General features: G+C 42.1%; 1 protein-coding gene across 2 annotated transcripts in view; it reads left to right on the top strand.

Annotated features, from left to right (window-relative positions):
* Window positions 1-17,451, top strand: part of LOC124721928 (heat shock 70 kDa protein 14-like) — a 146,639-nt gene extending 129,188 nt beyond the window's left edge. Inside the window, exons 8-11 of one of the 2 annotated variants that reach the window (XM_047247084.1) lie at window positions 7,620-7,685; window positions 8,796-8,984; window positions 16,981-17,039; window positions 17,300-17,451. In XM_047247084.1, coding sequence (XP_047103040.1) covers window positions 7,620-7,685; window positions 8,796-8,984; window positions 16,981-17,039; window positions 17,300-17,390 — 405 coding nt within the window. In that variant the 3' untranslated portion in view covers window positions 17,391-17,451. The remainder of the gene's footprint in view (window positions 1-7,619; window positions 7,686-8,795; window positions 8,985-16,980; window positions 17,040-17,299) is intronic. The other variant, XM_047247085.1, reaches the window with a different exon arrangement.
* Window positions 17,452-18,154: the final 703 nt, after the last annotated feature.

The raw sequence follows: 18,154 nt of genomic DNA on the forward strand, positions 1-18,154 counted from the left end.
TAGGAGTGGTTGCTTGTTATTCTGGAGAATCAGAACTCACTGCTATGGCCACCATACCAGATGCTTCTTGTCATGGCTGGGTGGGGTCCATGGGGAGAGCCCCTGATCGAAGTGAGTGGTATCGAGGTGAATACTTTGCACAAGAGGCATATCGAGCTCCAAAAACCTGGCCGTTCTCCTATGGCCGTGTCTTAAAGTAGTAATGTATCATTGAATGCTGCTTCTTATGATTCTGCCACCTTCCCTTCCCTGGCCACACCCTGGGAGGAGGTCCAGGCTCGCCGGCTTGGACTGAAACACCTTCCCTGCTACTGGGTCTGCACTAGGATGGACAGGGACACATTCACCCCCACAAATCCGCTATTTTTTGTGGAAAATGCAGTTGGGTTCCCTGTCGATCAAAGGTTCTTCTTCCACCCAATCTGCAGCTATTCTTGCTTGTGATCATCTTGGCAATGCCCCGCTGTCTGTTACACGTCACCAGTCTCTGAATATGGTCCAGGGAGTCATTTTCCATAGGGGCCTCATCCTTCAAACTGATGAGGAACTGCAGGCTTATCTGGAACAATGGTGTGTTCATTTTGTTTAACATGTGCAGAAAGCTCGTAAAAATGCCCACACCAATATCGCCGCCTTTATTCTGGCTTTTTGGGGAGATACCCTCTCAAGAGGTCAAGGTTATGTGAGATTGGTGTGACGTGAGCCTGTATAGCCTGCCACCCATGAGTTGCGTTTGGTTCTTGGGTTTCAGGCACATGCCTTCCCAATGTACAGCAGACCCTCTATGTGGTGGCTGTGGCCACCCACTTCATGGGGGGGAGCCCCTGTGTTCTGCTACCTGTGTCCGTAAATTGTCATGACCATCACACTTCGTGCTCACTAGATTGCCCAGCTTACAAGAAAGAAAGGAAGATACAAGACTATAAGTTCCTGGATCGACGATGTGTTGATGTCTTCAATTTTTGCCTCTGTTATATCCTTTCGCCCTCTTATGTGTCTCTTATCAGAGTCCTGCCCCCTCTGCTTGGCCCCTCCCCTGTGGTTCTCACGCTCTGCCTTCTGGGTGCCACTCCACCTCCTCGGTCATAGAAGTGCCTCCCTTCTTCAGCACCCAAGAGTGACGGGTGTCCCTCCCGTGACCCCTCCTATCAGCATCAGCTACCACAACTCGGCAACAGGACATACAGTCTGTGTGCCCCAAGGTTGCCTCCTCTTTCTCAGTTCTGGATCTTTCAAATCGTGCTCTCCCTCTGTGCTCTGCCCTCCTCAACCTATGAAAGAGAAGAAGAGAAAACATAAATACCAGGACAAGGCCCCCTCCTACAATGTCTCCTGTAGGTGTCATCTCCCCCGCTCACAACCTGAGTCTGACATCTAATTTATGTGACGTGACTGGCTCCAGCCCATTCAACTCCCATTTCGATACCCGCTCAGTGAGGAACTGTAACGAATACTACCTTCACCTCCCAGAGTTGCAATCCCGTATTGCCTTTCACTCATCAGCTTGTGTTGTTCTTGAGGAATCTCATTTTACTAATGCTCACTTACTGTCCCTTACTGAGTTCTGTGCTTTCTGTCAGAACCAGGTTGGCCCATTGAGGGCTTCTGAGGGTGTCTGCATGTTGGTCTGTATGGATATTGTTAGTACACGGGTCTCATTCATACCACATTGGAAGCGGTTGCCGTTTGGGTCCACTTGGACTCTGCCATCACAGTTTGCAATCTCTATCTCGCTCCCTGCCAGGCCACCTATATCTGCTGCCCTAAATGCTCTCCGGCAACTCACCCCTCCCTTCCTCCTCCTTGGGATTTTAGTGCCTATCACCCTTTGTGGGGCAGTGCTTCTTCATCTAGTCAGGGGTTCCTCCTCGACCAGTTTCTTGCAGACCATGACCTGTGTCATCTTCATGATGGTTCCCCTACTCTTTTAGTGCTGCATGTGGCACCTCTGCCACTGATTTCCTCTCTTCCCCTCTCCTCCTTCGTTCCTGGCCGCCACATGGTGACCTCTGTGTAGTGACCATTTCCCGTTGGTTCTCTCATTCCCTCCCCACCTACTGATGACCAGGTTTCCTTGCTGAGATTTCTGTCATTGTCCTCTGTATACCTCCCGTGTCGTGTTTCCACCTTCTTTGTCAGGTTGTCGTCCGTGATGTGTCAGATGAGAAAGTCTGTGCTGCGGGCATTGCTGTTCCCACTTGATGGGCACCAGTCACCATTGGCCAGTTCCATGGCAGAGCATGGCTATTGCCACCACTGTTTGCAATTGTTGTAGCACCTTGCAACATCTGAAGCGGCACCTGTCCTCCGTATTACCTTTGCGCCAAAGCCCGTTACTTACACAACCTGAGCAAACGGGTGTTTTGGGAATGCTCTCTGTACCCTCTGTGTTCTTCTGGCTCTTCATCGTGGGTGTGGGCTACACACCGCACCCTTCAAGGTTATCAGTGGCAGCCTTCCATTCCGTCCTTGCCCTTAAAGTTGGCCTTTCTACAGATCCATCATATTTAGCTCTGAGGCATTTTCTCCTCTCAGTGGAGAGACGATTGAGGTTTCTGTCCTTAAGCCTAGCAAGGATATATCATCCCTTGATAGTTACCGGCCCAGCAGTCTGACCAGTGTCCCCTGCATGTTACTAGAATGGATGGTGGCTCGTCAGCTCAATTGGGTCCTTGAATCTTGGAACATTTTATCTCCCCACCAGTGCTAGTGTTGGGAGAGATGGTCTCATCTGCTTCGATTGGAAGCCACAGTTCTGGAGGCCTTTTCTGAGTGCCTTCATCTTGTTGCAGTTTTCTTCAATCTTCATACTACGTACACACGTACACACATAAGTACACATAACAGTATCCAAATTGAAGGAAAATTGCAATATATCAAAAAAAATTACACTTTATAAAATATGGAGCAACTTGTACAGTACACGACATATGAACACTTTCTTACCTCTGTCACAACCAAATTAACTCAATGTAGAAATACATAGCATTTTGTTTATAATATTTAAACATTTTGTCAAAAACCAATACTGTCAATACTGCACAAAATGCTGGTGCTGCAATCTGCATTCAAGTTGATTCAGAACTACACGTGATGAGACCTTTCAATGCTTAGATAATATTTTTTTGTATTAGAACCCCTTTTCTTCCACCAACTTTGAGGACTCTTTGCTCGGAGAATAAGTACGGCATGTTGCTGTGGGGATATCAACTTCACACAGAATATGAGAGAAAGAAACATCACAAATATCATTATCAGGCCAATAGGTGCACAACAGACTTCATGATAGGGGTTCGTACAGCTGAAGACCTCTCAAGACTCTAGCACTTCGTCCACATCACAGGGGTGCTTGCGTAAGAGGGGCTAGAGCACGTGAACCTTGGATACGACTCCAATGGACCAAAATGCTGTTAACAGGTGAATTGCAAATAGGCTTGCATCCTGACAACAACTCTATTTGCATATGGAGGCGAAAAGGGGAATATAGACATCTCTAAATGACTGTGGAATGTCACCAACAATCCGGTGGCTCAATTTTATTATGGCCAGGTATCATGTAGGGCCACCGCACACCACTCATTCCAATTGAAGGCAACATGACTACTGCAGTGTATGAAAACAACATTCTACAACCCATAGTCAGTTGTTTTGCAGAGACTTCTCAGTGTGTGTTGGTATCTGACAGGATGTGAGATCTGAGGAATGGATTGGTTAGCATGCTCCCCTGATATAACTGCATAGAGCATACATGGAGCGTGCTCAAAAGAGCGATTTCTAGTCGTCAGTATCCTCCATTAATGACTGAAGCTCTCAGGAATGCTGCCATTGAGGAGTGGGACAAACGTCCCAAGAGGTCTGCAATGATTTGGTACTGAGCGCACCCTGTCCCATTCAAGAGTGCCTGAGGGTTCGTTGAGGACCTACGCATTACTGAACAGTGTGCTATACAAACCATTTAATGTTTTTTGATGTTGGAGGTCATTGCAACTTTTTTTCCCAAATGTTCCTTTTTCATTTCATAATTGGTTCCAAGAGAATGTATAGCTTTCATTTGCATAATACTCCGTGACATCAAAAAATACAGTATAAGATATCTATCTTAATTTGAGATACGAGAACCAATTATGTGCTTAACTTTTTTTAATGGGTGTATATTTTCTTTAGTGTCGTTTGTTGTTAACAATATGAGCGTATTCCGAGAATTAGCAACTAGTAGGCAGAAATCGAATCTGCATTTGTATTGCGCCTTGACTCTTGTACAGAAAGGCATGCAGTATTCTGCTGCATTCATTTTCAGTAAGCTGCCACAAGAATTAAAAAACCGTAGCAGTAATCTTTGCACTGTCAAGTCTAAACTGGAGACTTTCCTCATGGCTCGCTCTTTTCAATTTTTCAGGGAGCTCCTGGAAAAATATTAAGTTAATTCTGTATTATATTGTTGATTATGCTAGTATATATTCGCAGCTTGTCATCTGCATGGGACTTGTGTGTATTTTATTTTTTGTGTTATTACTTTTCTGAAGTCAATTTCATATATTGACTTCATTCCATGACCATGGAGATTTGCTACTTAATATGGTCCTATGTAGTACATGTAAAATACATTATAAATAAATAAATAAAACAAAGATGATGAGCTCAATACCAGGGATGAATTTCAGGCTGAACTGAAAGAAACTTTTGGTGACAATCAACAGAATGTTACAACAACAGAAGAATTCATCAAGTAGTACAAGCACATCAAGGAAAAGCAATAGAAAGGAAGAGGGTTGATTCCTGAAAGTAGTCCCCGTGGAAGTTAAAGAAGACCACCATGATCTCACTACTCTCCTATACCAGATTGTAAGAGAAGAGAGACAGCATTTTGTGGCAGCCAGAACTGTCAGACCAAGTACACTCAAGAATTGGTGACCAGTAATGTAGACCCCATACATCAGGAGGTAATAGAAAATGTTGAAGGAGAAGTGTATTGTTCTTTGACACTAATCTCCACCACCTGTGGGATGTGCCATGAAAAATGGACTTGGACTTATGTTGCTGTTGTCAGATCATAACCCAGCATCCAACTAACACAGGTACAACCAACTAATCCACCATGTAAAATGCCCTGCAGAAGAACAGACATTTGAGGGTGGAGGACAACAAACAGTTTGTTTTCACTGTTGGTGGCGTGGATACTTTGTACGCTACTGCAGCGGAAGAAGACTATTAGATGACTATTATGCCACAAGACATCAGCAATCACAACAGTGCTATTCGTACCAGTCAACTGCAAACGATTACAGTCGATCTGTGGACCGAAGCTAATCACTGTATCCACAATGGGTCACTCCCCAACACGCCATAGGCATTTCCTGTCACTGTGCGGAGGTACTGGCCGCTCGGCTAACCACCGAAAGGCTGCCACAGATGGAAATCGTCTGCGGACAACAGTTATCGAGATGTCAGGAAAACTCACTGACATCATTCACGGCCGACTGTGTCAGGTGCTAGTGAACTCTGGGGCTTCTTTTTCTGTTATGTCAAATGCTTATTGCTAGCTAAAGAATACTGCATTCTGTGATATGAAAATAATTGTGTGGAAGTCACAAAAAGGAAATATGTGTAGCTGACAGGAACACGTATTGCAGGAATAACTATCGATAACAGAACACAGCCTTTAAAATTTGCCATTTAAACAGAACAAAGTCACAATATTATTTTCAGGGGAAACTTGCTGCGGGCATCACAGTGTGGAAGATCAGAGCTCCAGACTGATAAAGCTATTTCAACAACAACAGATAACAAAGATTGCTTCCGGGCATTTGTTCGCCACCGAAGTCGTCGTTACCCCTTCCTCGACGTCAAGACATCTCCCAAAAGAAATCTACAGACCGGTGGTGACAATAAGCATTCTAGATGGGCGAGGAGTGTCACGAGCAGCCACAACTCGTCCCTAAAGGTACGTGCTCAGAGATAGCCAAACCAGTCCAGGAGGGTCAGCTTAGTGACACCGGTGAAGAAACGTGCTCTACTACCACTACAGACGACACGGGGAAGGAAGCTAGTATCGAACTGCCGATGGGACCTGACGTCACCGAGGGACAATGTCAGTTGTGGTCCTTCTGCATCAGTTTTCGGACGCTTTCAAATCCCGAGCGAAGAGCAGCCAGGGAAGCAGCCTATGGTAAAACACCGTATCGACACTAAGGATAATTCACCGATTGGCCAGCACTCGTATAAAGTTTCTCTGGTAGAATGACGGATGATCCCGGAGGAAGTGGAGATGATGCTGCGAGGTAACATCATTGAATGTTTAGTGTGTCCTCGGTCCTCTTCGATGGTCTTCTCCGACGGTCCTTGTGAAGAGCAAAGATGGAACATGGCATTTCTGTGTCAGATCTCGGGTACTGAACAATATCACAAAGGAAGATGTCTGTCTGTTGCTGTGTGTCGATGACACCCTGGACTTCTTCGATGGAGCAAAGTATTTCTCAGTTACGGACGTGCTGACATAACATTAGAAAATCGAGGCTGACCGGGAAAATACTGCACGCCTTCCACACGCGAATGGCCTCACAGTACACTTTAGTAACAGGTTGGCAGGTACGGTCTTGATGTACGTCGACACGGAACAGAGAGAGTGGGATCGGTACTGACTGTAGTGACATTCGCACACGACTGAGCGAAGCGAGAAACTGAAAGCTTCTCACTTTTCTTCCTGTTCTGTGGTTACGAGGCCAAAACGACTGTGGATACCCTATTCCTGGTTCGGCTGGACGATACTCGGGATGACTAAATGAAACGCATTACAAAGACCGAAGGAGCAAAGCAGCTGGCTCGAATATGAACCCTGTATGCCCAGATTAAATACCGAATGCACTCTTAACGCCGAGCACCGACCGGTGAAGTACAGCCGAGGGGAGTCGGTACGGAGTTTTATACCTGTGCGGATAGTGAGACTATTGAAAATGTTACTGTAGTCCTAGTTTGGGTCTCGTCGTATCCTTAATTGTGTGTCGCATAATAACGTACGACATTGAGGACTGTAACCCTTTGTCACGAAGATGAAAGCACGAGTCCTCTGTGTGAAGCCCTGTTACAGTGCAGAGACTCACACTGACGGTGGGAGGTTCGAGAAATCTGAAGACCGACTCGAGGATCCTGGAGCTTTGAAGGGAGGGGCTACTTTCAATGCTTGTACTAGTGAAGAGGATATAATGACGTGACCACAACGTGAGAATCCACCAACACTGCCATACGGAGGACCGTTAACGAGATCTAGATCTAGGGTGCTGTAGTCTGCTCCAGCGAGAACTAATGATGAAGCGAGCTGTGGCACGTGAAGTGTAGTGGTGTAGTGTAGTGGTTAGCATTGTCAGCGGGTGTGCTGTTGGTCACGAGTTCAGATCCGACCACTAGCAGTTATTTGTTATTTAGTGTTTATCATTTCTGGGAGGTTCTAGAAATATCTTATGTTCGTAATGTTTGAATAATCTGGAGTATTAAATGTCTGTATAAATAGCTGTAGTCTCTATGCAGGAGGTCAGTTCTGGTCTGGGTGCTTTGGTGTCGATAATAAACATGCTTTGAGTTCTAAGTGTCGTGTTTTTGTTTTGATGTGACAATATTTCTCTCAGACAGCAGCAGTGATCCACTACAATTCCAAACTAATGGTGATGGTATGCTGTCTTATATTTAATGAGGTAGGAGTCGCATTCTGTTATCACAGTACATTTACTTGCTTATGAGATGTACAGTTGGCACCATAGCATTGTTTAAAATGAAATGCAGCATCCATGCAGACGGGGGAAAGTTGTGGATGTATTTTTTAATGTTCTATGACTGGGTGTCATTGACAGAAAAACTGGTTTTTCTGGAAACAGCTGCCGGTCATCTTGCAGGAAAATTGTTGGTTCCTGTTTTGAATGCTGACACTAATGACTGAGTTTGCATATTCTTCCAGTAGTTTCATTCAATGATGCTTTAGGCAGTAGGTGAAACAGTGAAGGGTTGGCATTGTGTGGTCACCTAGGGCTGATGTCTTATCAGTTTTTTTTGTCTTTTTTCTGAGATAAAGACAAGTGTGCAGTAGTACAAACATCAGGTATTAATCTATAAAATTTCTAAACTATGAGCAGTTATATAGGTTGATAACCAAGGAATAATGGATAAAAATGATAATGTCCTAATTTCTTGTCATGTATATGACAGAGAGGTGTATGATGCCTTTTGTTAATACATTTGTGCTTAATAGATTTAGTGATAGTGGCTGTGTTGGAGAGACAGCATGATTGTAATCAAAACAAATGGAATAATTAGGTATAATGTGATAAGGATGCTGTGAGATCTTCTATTGGTTGTTGGAGTAACAGTTACGTGCCCTATTACAAGAACAGACAATTTTGCCAGAAAATGCTTCAAAAAGTAATAGAGAGAGAGAATCCTAATTAATAACTGATTTTTAAGTAGACCAAAATAATAATATTTAAATCAATTGAACAAAAAGTGTGAGAATACCTTGAATGCACCACATTTCCTGTATTGCTATTTTCAAGTTCAATTCATTGTGACATAACCTTCATCCACTTTCATGTGAGATAACATAAAACTATATAAAACCAACAAGAAATCAAATTTTTTTAAACTTTTGTCGTATTTTTCTGTCCGTTTTCTTACTAACTTCTTTTGTGTGTTTCATTTTTATCTACTAATTCACTTTGCTGTGGTTCTTATTTCTTTACTGAAATAAATATTAAAAATGTTGAATACTTTAATATGTCATTTGGCAGTTTCATGTATTCTGTGCATTTCAGGCAAACGATGATAAAGTGTTGGTTATACCAGCACAGACACCTGTTCCGGTCAAGGTTACAAAGAGTCTTCCATTGACACTCTCAGGAGACAGTATAGTAGTTCAGGTTCTTGAAGCTGATGATGATGATGATGATGATGATGATGATGAGGATACAGACAAAGAACAGGGAGCTGTAGTTTTGGGAAATGTAAGTAAAAGTTTGTACACATTCCGTCTAATAATTTTAGTAGATTTTTTTGTAAAAATTTAGCAGACAATTTAATTTTAATTTATAAAAGTGGTAACTTGGATGAGAATATTCCTTAGTGCACCTATAGGCAGTGCTGAACCCCCCCCCCCTCCCCTCCAGTCAAACACACACACACACACACACACACACACACACACACACACACACACACACACACACACACACACAAATCATAGTCGAAGTAATGAAAAAACCCTCTGTTTTAAAATATGAAACTGTGGGTACTAGCAGAGATCACCCATGAATTTCAACCACCTTAGTTCTATGAGGAGGACACTTGATTCCAAGATGATTGTGTCCCAATTCAAAGAGTGGCATTCTTAAAGAATGGTTTAATCAATATGTGAATAATTTGTTACTCTGCTAAGTTCAACAGGCACCATATTTCAACATTATTGAACACCTTTTGTGACGGGGCCCTCACACACTTAATATGTATGCGCAGTAGTATTGTGCCAATATATTGCAGGAAAGTGCAAGGCCAAGGACAGCACAATAAAATTGCGCAATATTCATGCCTTTGTAGTGAACATGTTGGTGCGCAAAAATGTGGAACTCATATGTATTGTTGCTTGCCTTGCAAAACACAAGCAGAAATTATGCAGAATAGATGAAATTAGCCTGAAAATCTTCCAGTACATGTTTCAATGGGCCACTGGCTCATTCACTGTGTTGTAGCTTCATAAACAACAAAAACTAATTAAAAATTAAACAAGGAAATTGTAAATTATTGTGTACACATGCTGTGTTTTCTGTGTGTCCTCTACTGTAACAACTGTTGCAAAAAAAAAAATAAAATAAAATAAAATAAAAATAAAAATAAAAAATAAAATAAAACAATTATTTACTGATTACTAATTGAAAGCTTATGTGATCTGATGTCTGTGGAGTGCAAGGAAGAAAAACATTTATGCTGACAGGACAGCTGCCCTGATCCTATTTGCCAATTCTGAAAACTACTATAAGTAAAATAAACTTTCCTGCTGACTATCATGACACATGGGCTTCAGTTCCCTCTGCCATTTTGGACAATGAGGTATATGGCATCTGAGAAATGAAGTTTGTGCCTGTTTACAAAGTACTGCATGATGCTTTAATATACATACTCCAGCACACGCCCTGATCTTTTGTCATCTAATTTTTTCATTTCTCTGCAGAAATTCATTCAGTTTGAATTGAATTTCTCTTGATCTCAGTAGGAACTGCTGTTTATTGCACATCACTGCCCTTACATGGTACAATATACATTGCCATATAGTGAATGTGTGTCAGAATTGTTTAAAGCTCTCTAGTTTCCTTCAATATATTGTACAGACTGTCAATACTGCTCATAGAGGGTCAGTATTATTGCAAAATAAATATTGAGCATGGGAGGGCTTCTCAAGTTTTTGAGCAGATAATTCAGTACGTGCTTCCTCCTCAGTTAAAGGTTGTGAAATCCCTCTGTGGGTCCGGGGTTTAGAATAGGCCCGAGGTATTCCTGCCTGTCGTACGATGTGACTGAAAGGAGTTTCACACATTTCGGCCTTTATGTGATGGTCCTCTGTAGGGTTTGATCTCCATTCTTCGGATTTTCCCGAAGAGCGAGCCAACTGGGGAAGGGTGCCTTATAAGGTGGATCGTGTCCATCGTGCATTGAGATCTTTAGCCTACTTTCTTGTTGCTGCATTGCAGTCCTGCCCATTCTCCATCTCTTGGGCGAGCACACCTTCCTGGGTTCATTTTCGACCATGCATTATGCAGTGTCAATTTCTACGTCGACGATGACCATGGACTTCTTTGCACCTGATATCCAGCTCGGTAGCCAGTCCGTTGTGGTGGGGCTGGTGGGGCTGCCACATACCCTGTTGGTTGTAGCCCCCCGACCACACAGGGATTGCTCTGCTGATGCCTGCGCCATTATCTCCCTATGTATGCCAAGGGGTAGATGCCCATCCTCTGGGGTATCGGGACTCCCGGCAATGGCCATCCTGCCAGGTGGCCTTTGCTACGGCTGGGTTGCGCCTGTGGGAAGCGCCCCTGGTCAGAGTGGGTGGCATCAGGGCGGATGGCACATGATGAAGCGTAGTCCATCATCTCTTACTGGTGGTGAAACACCAGCAGTCTCTAAGCGATCATGAGCTCAATTCAACGCACAGAAGTATGACCCCAAATTATTCCCCTCCCTGGCCACACCATGGGAAGAACGTCATGCTAAGGATGGCAGCGGATCTTATTCGCGCCAGTACCTTAGATGTTCGAGAGCTGATGGGGAATCTTTCATGACAATGAAGCCTCAGTTTTTTGTTGAGCATTTAGAGGACAAGTTTGGGAAGGTGGAGGGCTTGTCCAAAATGAGATCTGGGTCAGTCTTGATCAAAACAGCATCTTCTGCCCAGTCACGGGAGTTACTTGCTTGTGACAAGCTGGGGGATATTTCTATAACCATCACTTACATGGTCCAGGGTATCATATTTCACAGAGACCTTCTTTTGCAGTCCGATGATGAGCTGCGCACCAATTTAGAGCAGTGAGGTGTAAATTTCGTGTGGCGTGTCGACTGGAGTCCGAAGGATAATCAGGTTGCCACCGGTGCCTTCATCTTGGCCTTTGAGGGTGATACATTGCCCGAGAAGGTCAACGTGATGGTCTACCGGTGTGATGTAAAGCCCTATATCCCTCCCCTGTGCTGGAAGTTCGGCCATATGTTTTCCCGCTGTACTTCTAGCGTCACATGCCGAGATTGCGGACGCCCATCACTTCCCAATACTCCATGTGCCCTGCCTCCCATCTGGGTCAGCTGTGGAGAGCACCATTCGCCTTGCTCGCCTAACTGCAGGATTCTCCAGAACGAAAGGAAAATCGTGGAGTACAAGACGCTAGACAGACTGACCTACACTGAAGCTAAGAGAAAATTTGAATGCCTGCATCCTGTGTGTATGACATAGTCTTAAGCCACTGCTACAGCAGTTCTGGCACCGTCAGCTCAGTGGTGAAGGCTGGAATTTGCATGCCAATACCACAATTGGACATTCACTGAGTGACGATAAATGGCCTTTCCAGATTAATTGGTCAGGTGACCGTTGGTGTGTATGGCATGAAACATCTGAAAGCAAGGGGTATCAGGCTGGAGGTGGGAATGGGGGTGTGGGACATTCCAGCAGAAATGCGATCTATTGGCGGGAGCCCGCTGACATCACGGTGAGGCAGCACAGCATAGCATAGCACAGCAGTTTGATTATTCAGTAGATGTACTGCACCACACTTGCTTTGGGGTGTTATTCATTCATTTTACTTTCAATTTGGTTCAATACATAGTTGAACAAATTAAATAAAGTGGCATGACAGATGTATTACACATTAGGAAATGATAATTAAGATGAAACATAACTCACTTGTTTGGTGTAGAAACAGATGGTAGTTTAGACTGTTCCACATTTCTGTTGCCGTTTATCAGATGAAGGTGAAATCCATAGCAGCTTCCTCCTTGTGCATATCTCTTTATAGTTTCCAATTTTGCTTATTGATTCAGAGACCTAATCCTTAAATGAATGTTCTTGTTCCTACATAAAGAGCAATAACTGTGTGGAAACTGTTTCAAAATAGAGCACAGAGACTTTACAACATTTTTTTGTTTGCGCACTCCGTTTCCATTAAAATCAACAAATTCTCCTTCAAACTGCAACATGTTGTTTTTCCGTGCTCGTATTGGAGAGTAATGATCATCGTGAGATGTAATTGATATCCAGTCTGCAATAGACTCTTCTAATTCACTTTTTGCTACTGGAATACCTAACAATTTATCATTGTTTTGGTACTTAAATGCAGTATAACTTGCAATGTATTTCACTGCATCTGGAAGAACATCCAGAATTGCTGCACAACCACACAGTTTTACCTCATCCATACAAATTATAAAAGTGGGTGTGCGTATATATGTATGCATGTATGGGGCATTCAGAAGCCAAGCTGACTGACTCCATCAAATGAAAATGTTCAGTACAAACAATTAGTTATTGAGTTATTTTAAAAAAAGCTCTAAAATTTTTCAGCATATTTAGAATAAACTGATGTTAAGGTTACGTTTTCAGCACTTTATAAATATATAAAAAAATTCAATGGCTGTCTCTCCCATAAGAAAAACTGCTTTGTATGGAGTGAGTCACATTGCCGACTGAAAGGTGTTGACAAAATATTGTGTGGTTTGAATACAGGCAATTTTATGAAACAAATAAACACAAACAGGACCATTTTACATGAAAAAATCACAAGTATTAATGTAAGTAATTAAATAGTACTTAATGTACAAGTAGAAAATGCGGTCTCCCCCCCCCTCTCCCGCACACCATGGAGATCAGTCTTCATGTACTATAAAGAAGACCATGTGGAACATCAGCTAGACTTTCTAAAGGTCAGTTTCCATTTTTTGTGGGGATATTAATTTTTCCAAATGGCATTTCTGGTGAGAAAGTAGTTTTATATTGGATAGCAAATGGTTCAGCCTTCTCAGTATTGATCCATCTCATTGTCAGCTAGTTAATTGTTTCACCTCAACATTTCTTTTCCTATGGGTGATACATTTTTCTAAGTTTGCTGTTGAATGGAAGTTTTCGTGGTTCATTTCTGTTAGGTAATCAGTGTTACTTTCCTTGCAGCTAAGAACATCATCATACTGATCTCTTAGACAAAAGATGTGATGACTAGTTTTTAGTCTCTTTTTAATAAAAGAAAAATCTGTATCATTTGGAAGGTAACTGTGTCCTGGCGGAAGGAACTTTTAAGACAATAGTTTGTGTTACCTCTCGTATTTTGCAGGTATTTTATAAGACGGAGAAAAACATTTGTGTTGCAGTTTTGATTGCTGCATGAGCAAGAGTATGTGAAAATATGTTTGCCATTACTGCCATGGAGAGTCAGGTGTTCTATTAGACAAGAGCTTATTTCTTGCAAACCTCTCGAACCACCAGTTTGGGACCATACATACATACATGTAATCTATTTTGTAATTAAACATGAACACCAAAATCATGGACATAAGAGATCTGTACGACATTTAGTTCGGGAGGTATGAGGTCATAAACAGTGAATGCGTGAAAAACTACTGCACCAAGCATGATGGTTAAATTTATTACTTCTTTGCTGCTAACTCAATTTGCAACACATTTCGGAAACAGTAATCGCATGTGCCACTGAATGTACCTAAAAGACTGTATCATTACATGACATACAGTACAGGAGATATGACATTACACACAGAGAGATGCTTGAGAAACGGCCACCCCATGCATGATTTTTTAATTTATTACTTCATTACTACTAACTCTATTCACAACACATTTTGCAGACTGTATCACATATGCCACTTTATGTACCTGCAAAATTATGTCACTATACAACATGTAGCTCAGCAGATACGATATAAACATTAAGATGCCTGAAAATGAAACTGCAGGTTGAAATTCGCTAGACATATAGTCGAAATATATGTACAAATATGCATGAAATATGTTAAATATGTGTGAAATAAATTTGACATGTAGATATACGAGCAAAGCCGTCTGTAAACAACTCATCGTAAACCCCTGGAAAAATTTCTGATTTGGTACACACACTGGTTACAATTTGGAAAGAAATACTGGTGGGGTAAGAACTGCCAGTCTCTTGTTTGGATGACTGTGATAATGTGGGGAGAGAAAGGAGGAGGAGGGCAGATACTGAGGGGGGAGGAGGAGAGAGGCACAGATAGGAGGAGACGGACAGAGCTAGGGGACAGAGAGGGGAGAGGAGGAGATTGACACAGAAAGGAAATGGCAGGTGATGAACATAGAGGGGGGGGGGGGGGAGGAGACTCATAGATAGAGGGGGACGAGGAAATGGACAGAGAAAGGAAAAAGGATAAGATGAGATGAACAGAGAGAGGTGGAGGAGGAGAGGGAATGAGCAGATGGACGGAGGAGGAAGCAGCATATTGACGGGGGGGGGGGGGGGGGGGGAGGAGGATATGGACAGAAAGAGGAATGGGAGGAGGTGGTTTGACAGAGACAGGGGGAAGGAGGTGGACTAATAGAAGATTGGAATAAATACGTACCATGGCAATTCCAAATACTCAGCTAGCATGTTAATAAATTTTCTTAGGCATTCACAGCTTCTGGGATTTCTCGCATTGGTGATCCCTCGACAACATTTATACAGAGTTAATTTGTAATAAAACTTAGGGATACAGAATCTGGGTCGACATTACACTGAAAAAGACTCGCATTTAATTCTGCAGTAATTGGTGTGTTTCCAGAGAAGGAAGTATCACTTGCATTACCTGGAAATTTAAGGAGACACACCTCATTTCTCTCTTCAAATACAAAATATTTCTAATCCTCATACCCTAGGAGAAAATTTTTCCAAGCGATCTTCATTTAGTCTGGAAGTTAATATGTAGCTGACTTTCATACTTTTTAGACTTTCAAAAAGTCCAAAGAGAGATCTTATTGACGTAATGAAACCTTTTTCGAAAGGCAACAAACTGTCTCTATCACCACCTTGCACTCGGGAACAAATGTCTAGGAGTCTCTTTAGAGTATTCTCCTGAATTGTGACATTCATTCCACATCCCCGTTGCAGAGGTGAGCATTCATCTTTTGGAACTTTTAGAGCTCGAGAAATCAAAGACACCAATAACGAATTCATTCTGCTTTGCACGTCATCTTAGATTTAAGTGTGCTTCAGTAATGTGGTGTGTTGTCATTAGGTCACTTTTTTATGTTTAAAAATTTATTTTAAGATAATTTTTTAGCTATAATTAATTGGAGTGTTATTTATGCTCTTGCTTCTTACCTCTTTGCTTACATCCTGGCTTTGTGTAGTTTATTCTCCATGTCAGTTTGTGCTGGGGATTGCTTTGGGTAGTAGCTTCCTTCTGGAAAGTAACCCTAGAAGTTTGTTTCTTGAATCTCATTCATAATCTTCAGGCCAAAATTGAATTGAACGTGCATGTACAGTTACCACATTCACTTTGGCTGCATGTTTGTGTCGAACTGTTGCTCATCTTTGGGAAATGTGTGATAAATAATGTTTGTTATCTTTTGAGCAATATTAATGCATTGTGCCACAGCCCAATTTCAGTGACCCTTGATCACGATTGACACAAAACAAGTTATTTTCTTTACACACACAGCCACAACAGTTCTCAAAGCGACATCAAGGCGTACAGAGGCGTCGAAGAACTTCTTGCTCACCAGGACCCAGAATGGTTTACCTCCTTATTCTGTTGTCCGTGGGAGGAGGGAACATTATGGTCTGGGGAATGTTTTCATGGCATTCCCTTGATGATCTTATCATTGTGGAAGAGAGAGTGCAGCAATGAAAGTATGCATCTATTCTTGGGGACCATGTTCGCCCTTACTTGCAATTTGTTTATCCTAGGCACGTTCACATGTACCAGCAGGACAAGGAGCATGTCGCACAGCTCACTTTACACATGTGTAGTTCGAAGAGGGCCAGGATGAGTTGACTGTGCTCTCCTGGCCACCAAACTCCCCAGATTTAAACCCGATCAAGAATCTCTGGGACAACCTCGATCAGGCTGTTTGTGCCATGGATCCTCGACCGTGAAACCTAGCCTAGCTGGCCACAGCACTGGAGCTGGCATGGCTCCACATACCTGTTGGCACCTTCCAGAACCTTATTGACACTTTTCCTGCATGTCCTGCAGTGGTCCGACACTGTGTGTGTGTGTGTGTGTGTGTGTGTGTGTGTGTGTGTGTGTGTGTGTGTGTGTGTGTGTGTGTGTGTGTTCTTGCAATAATTATATCAGTTATCAACATCACTCAGTTCAGTTTGTGTATATATTGTTATTTTTGCAATTTGTTTAAACATTATGTTGAAGTCGAAGAATGTGTTTTTAATAAAGCAAGCAGTAGCTTTAAATGTCATATACAGTAAATGCAATAAATTGTTTCAGCTGACGCTTGATGATGTGTCGGCTTCCAGCAGTTTAACTGCTGAAATAAATGTAAACAGGTATGTAAATTTCATATTTTTGATTGTGAAGAGGGAGGTGGTTGTTGTTATTTTAATGTATGAATAGTCAGCAAATAAATGTATGCCTACCACATATTTGACCAGTTGACTGACCCGCATTTTTTCTTTTTTATTTATTTTTTTAAATTTTTATTATTTGCTGAAGTTCAAAGTTTAAAAATTTAATTTTATGGTATGTGTTGCAACTTTGCTTTGCTACTCTGTTGCCTTTGATATTCATTCACTTTTCTCCCTTTTAGTATTGGAAGTTTGCATGCAAGCATAACTGATACTGCAACGCAGAAGAAATCTTCCTTTCGACGAGGTCCTCCAGCATCAGATGGACAATAATTCATTTGAAAAATTATATGTTGATACTGCCTGTGATATTAAAATAAAATGTTTTCATATACTTATTGAGCATTCAGCCATCCTCTCCCCTTTCTCTCCTTACTGTTAACAGTAGTAATTAGAGACTGGTTTATATGCATTTGGATGTTGCTTATGCATTGGCATATTTGGCTCCTTCTCATTGGTTACTGCATATTTTGACTAAAAACTAGTGACGATGCATATTTTCACCTATGTTTACAATATTTTAAAAATTTAGATGGGCAGTCTCTAGCTCGATCTAGTTTTGATGTCTTACAGATTGACCGCAACCTAGAACTGCATGCAATCACTAACCGAGAGGCCACTGCATAGTGAAATCATTACAGAAGAGGAACAGGAACAGGCAGACAGTCAATGTTCCTGCACTGGCTAATCCAGGTTAATCCCCTCCACTGTCATACCGTACGCGTCGGTAACAGTTGAATTAAACTAATCAAGCTTTCAGTCGCATGTCCGTGGTTTCAGTTTAGCTTTCCATTTACACACAGTTGAACGTGTTTACAACATGTTGTGTGCCATGTTGCCTGAAAAAAGAAACGTCATTTCGTGGATAGCTGACCATCCTGAAACATTTACATATGACGAAATTGCTTTATATTGTCAAGTTTGTGAGAGAAACGTTCCGTACAAAAAAAAAAAAAAAAAAAAAAAAAAAAAAAAAGTTTCAAATAGACCAGCATGTCAAGACAAGTCGTCGTATCACAGGAATGCAGAAGAAAGGA

This window comes from Schistocerca piceifrons, chromosome X (assembly GCF_021461385.2).
Source record: "Schistocerca piceifrons isolate TAMUIC-IGC-003096 chromosome X, iqSchPice1.1, whole genome shotgun sequence".
NCBI classification, from domain to species: domain Eukaryota; kingdom Metazoa; phylum Arthropoda; class Insecta; order Orthoptera; family Acrididae; genus Schistocerca; species Schistocerca piceifrons.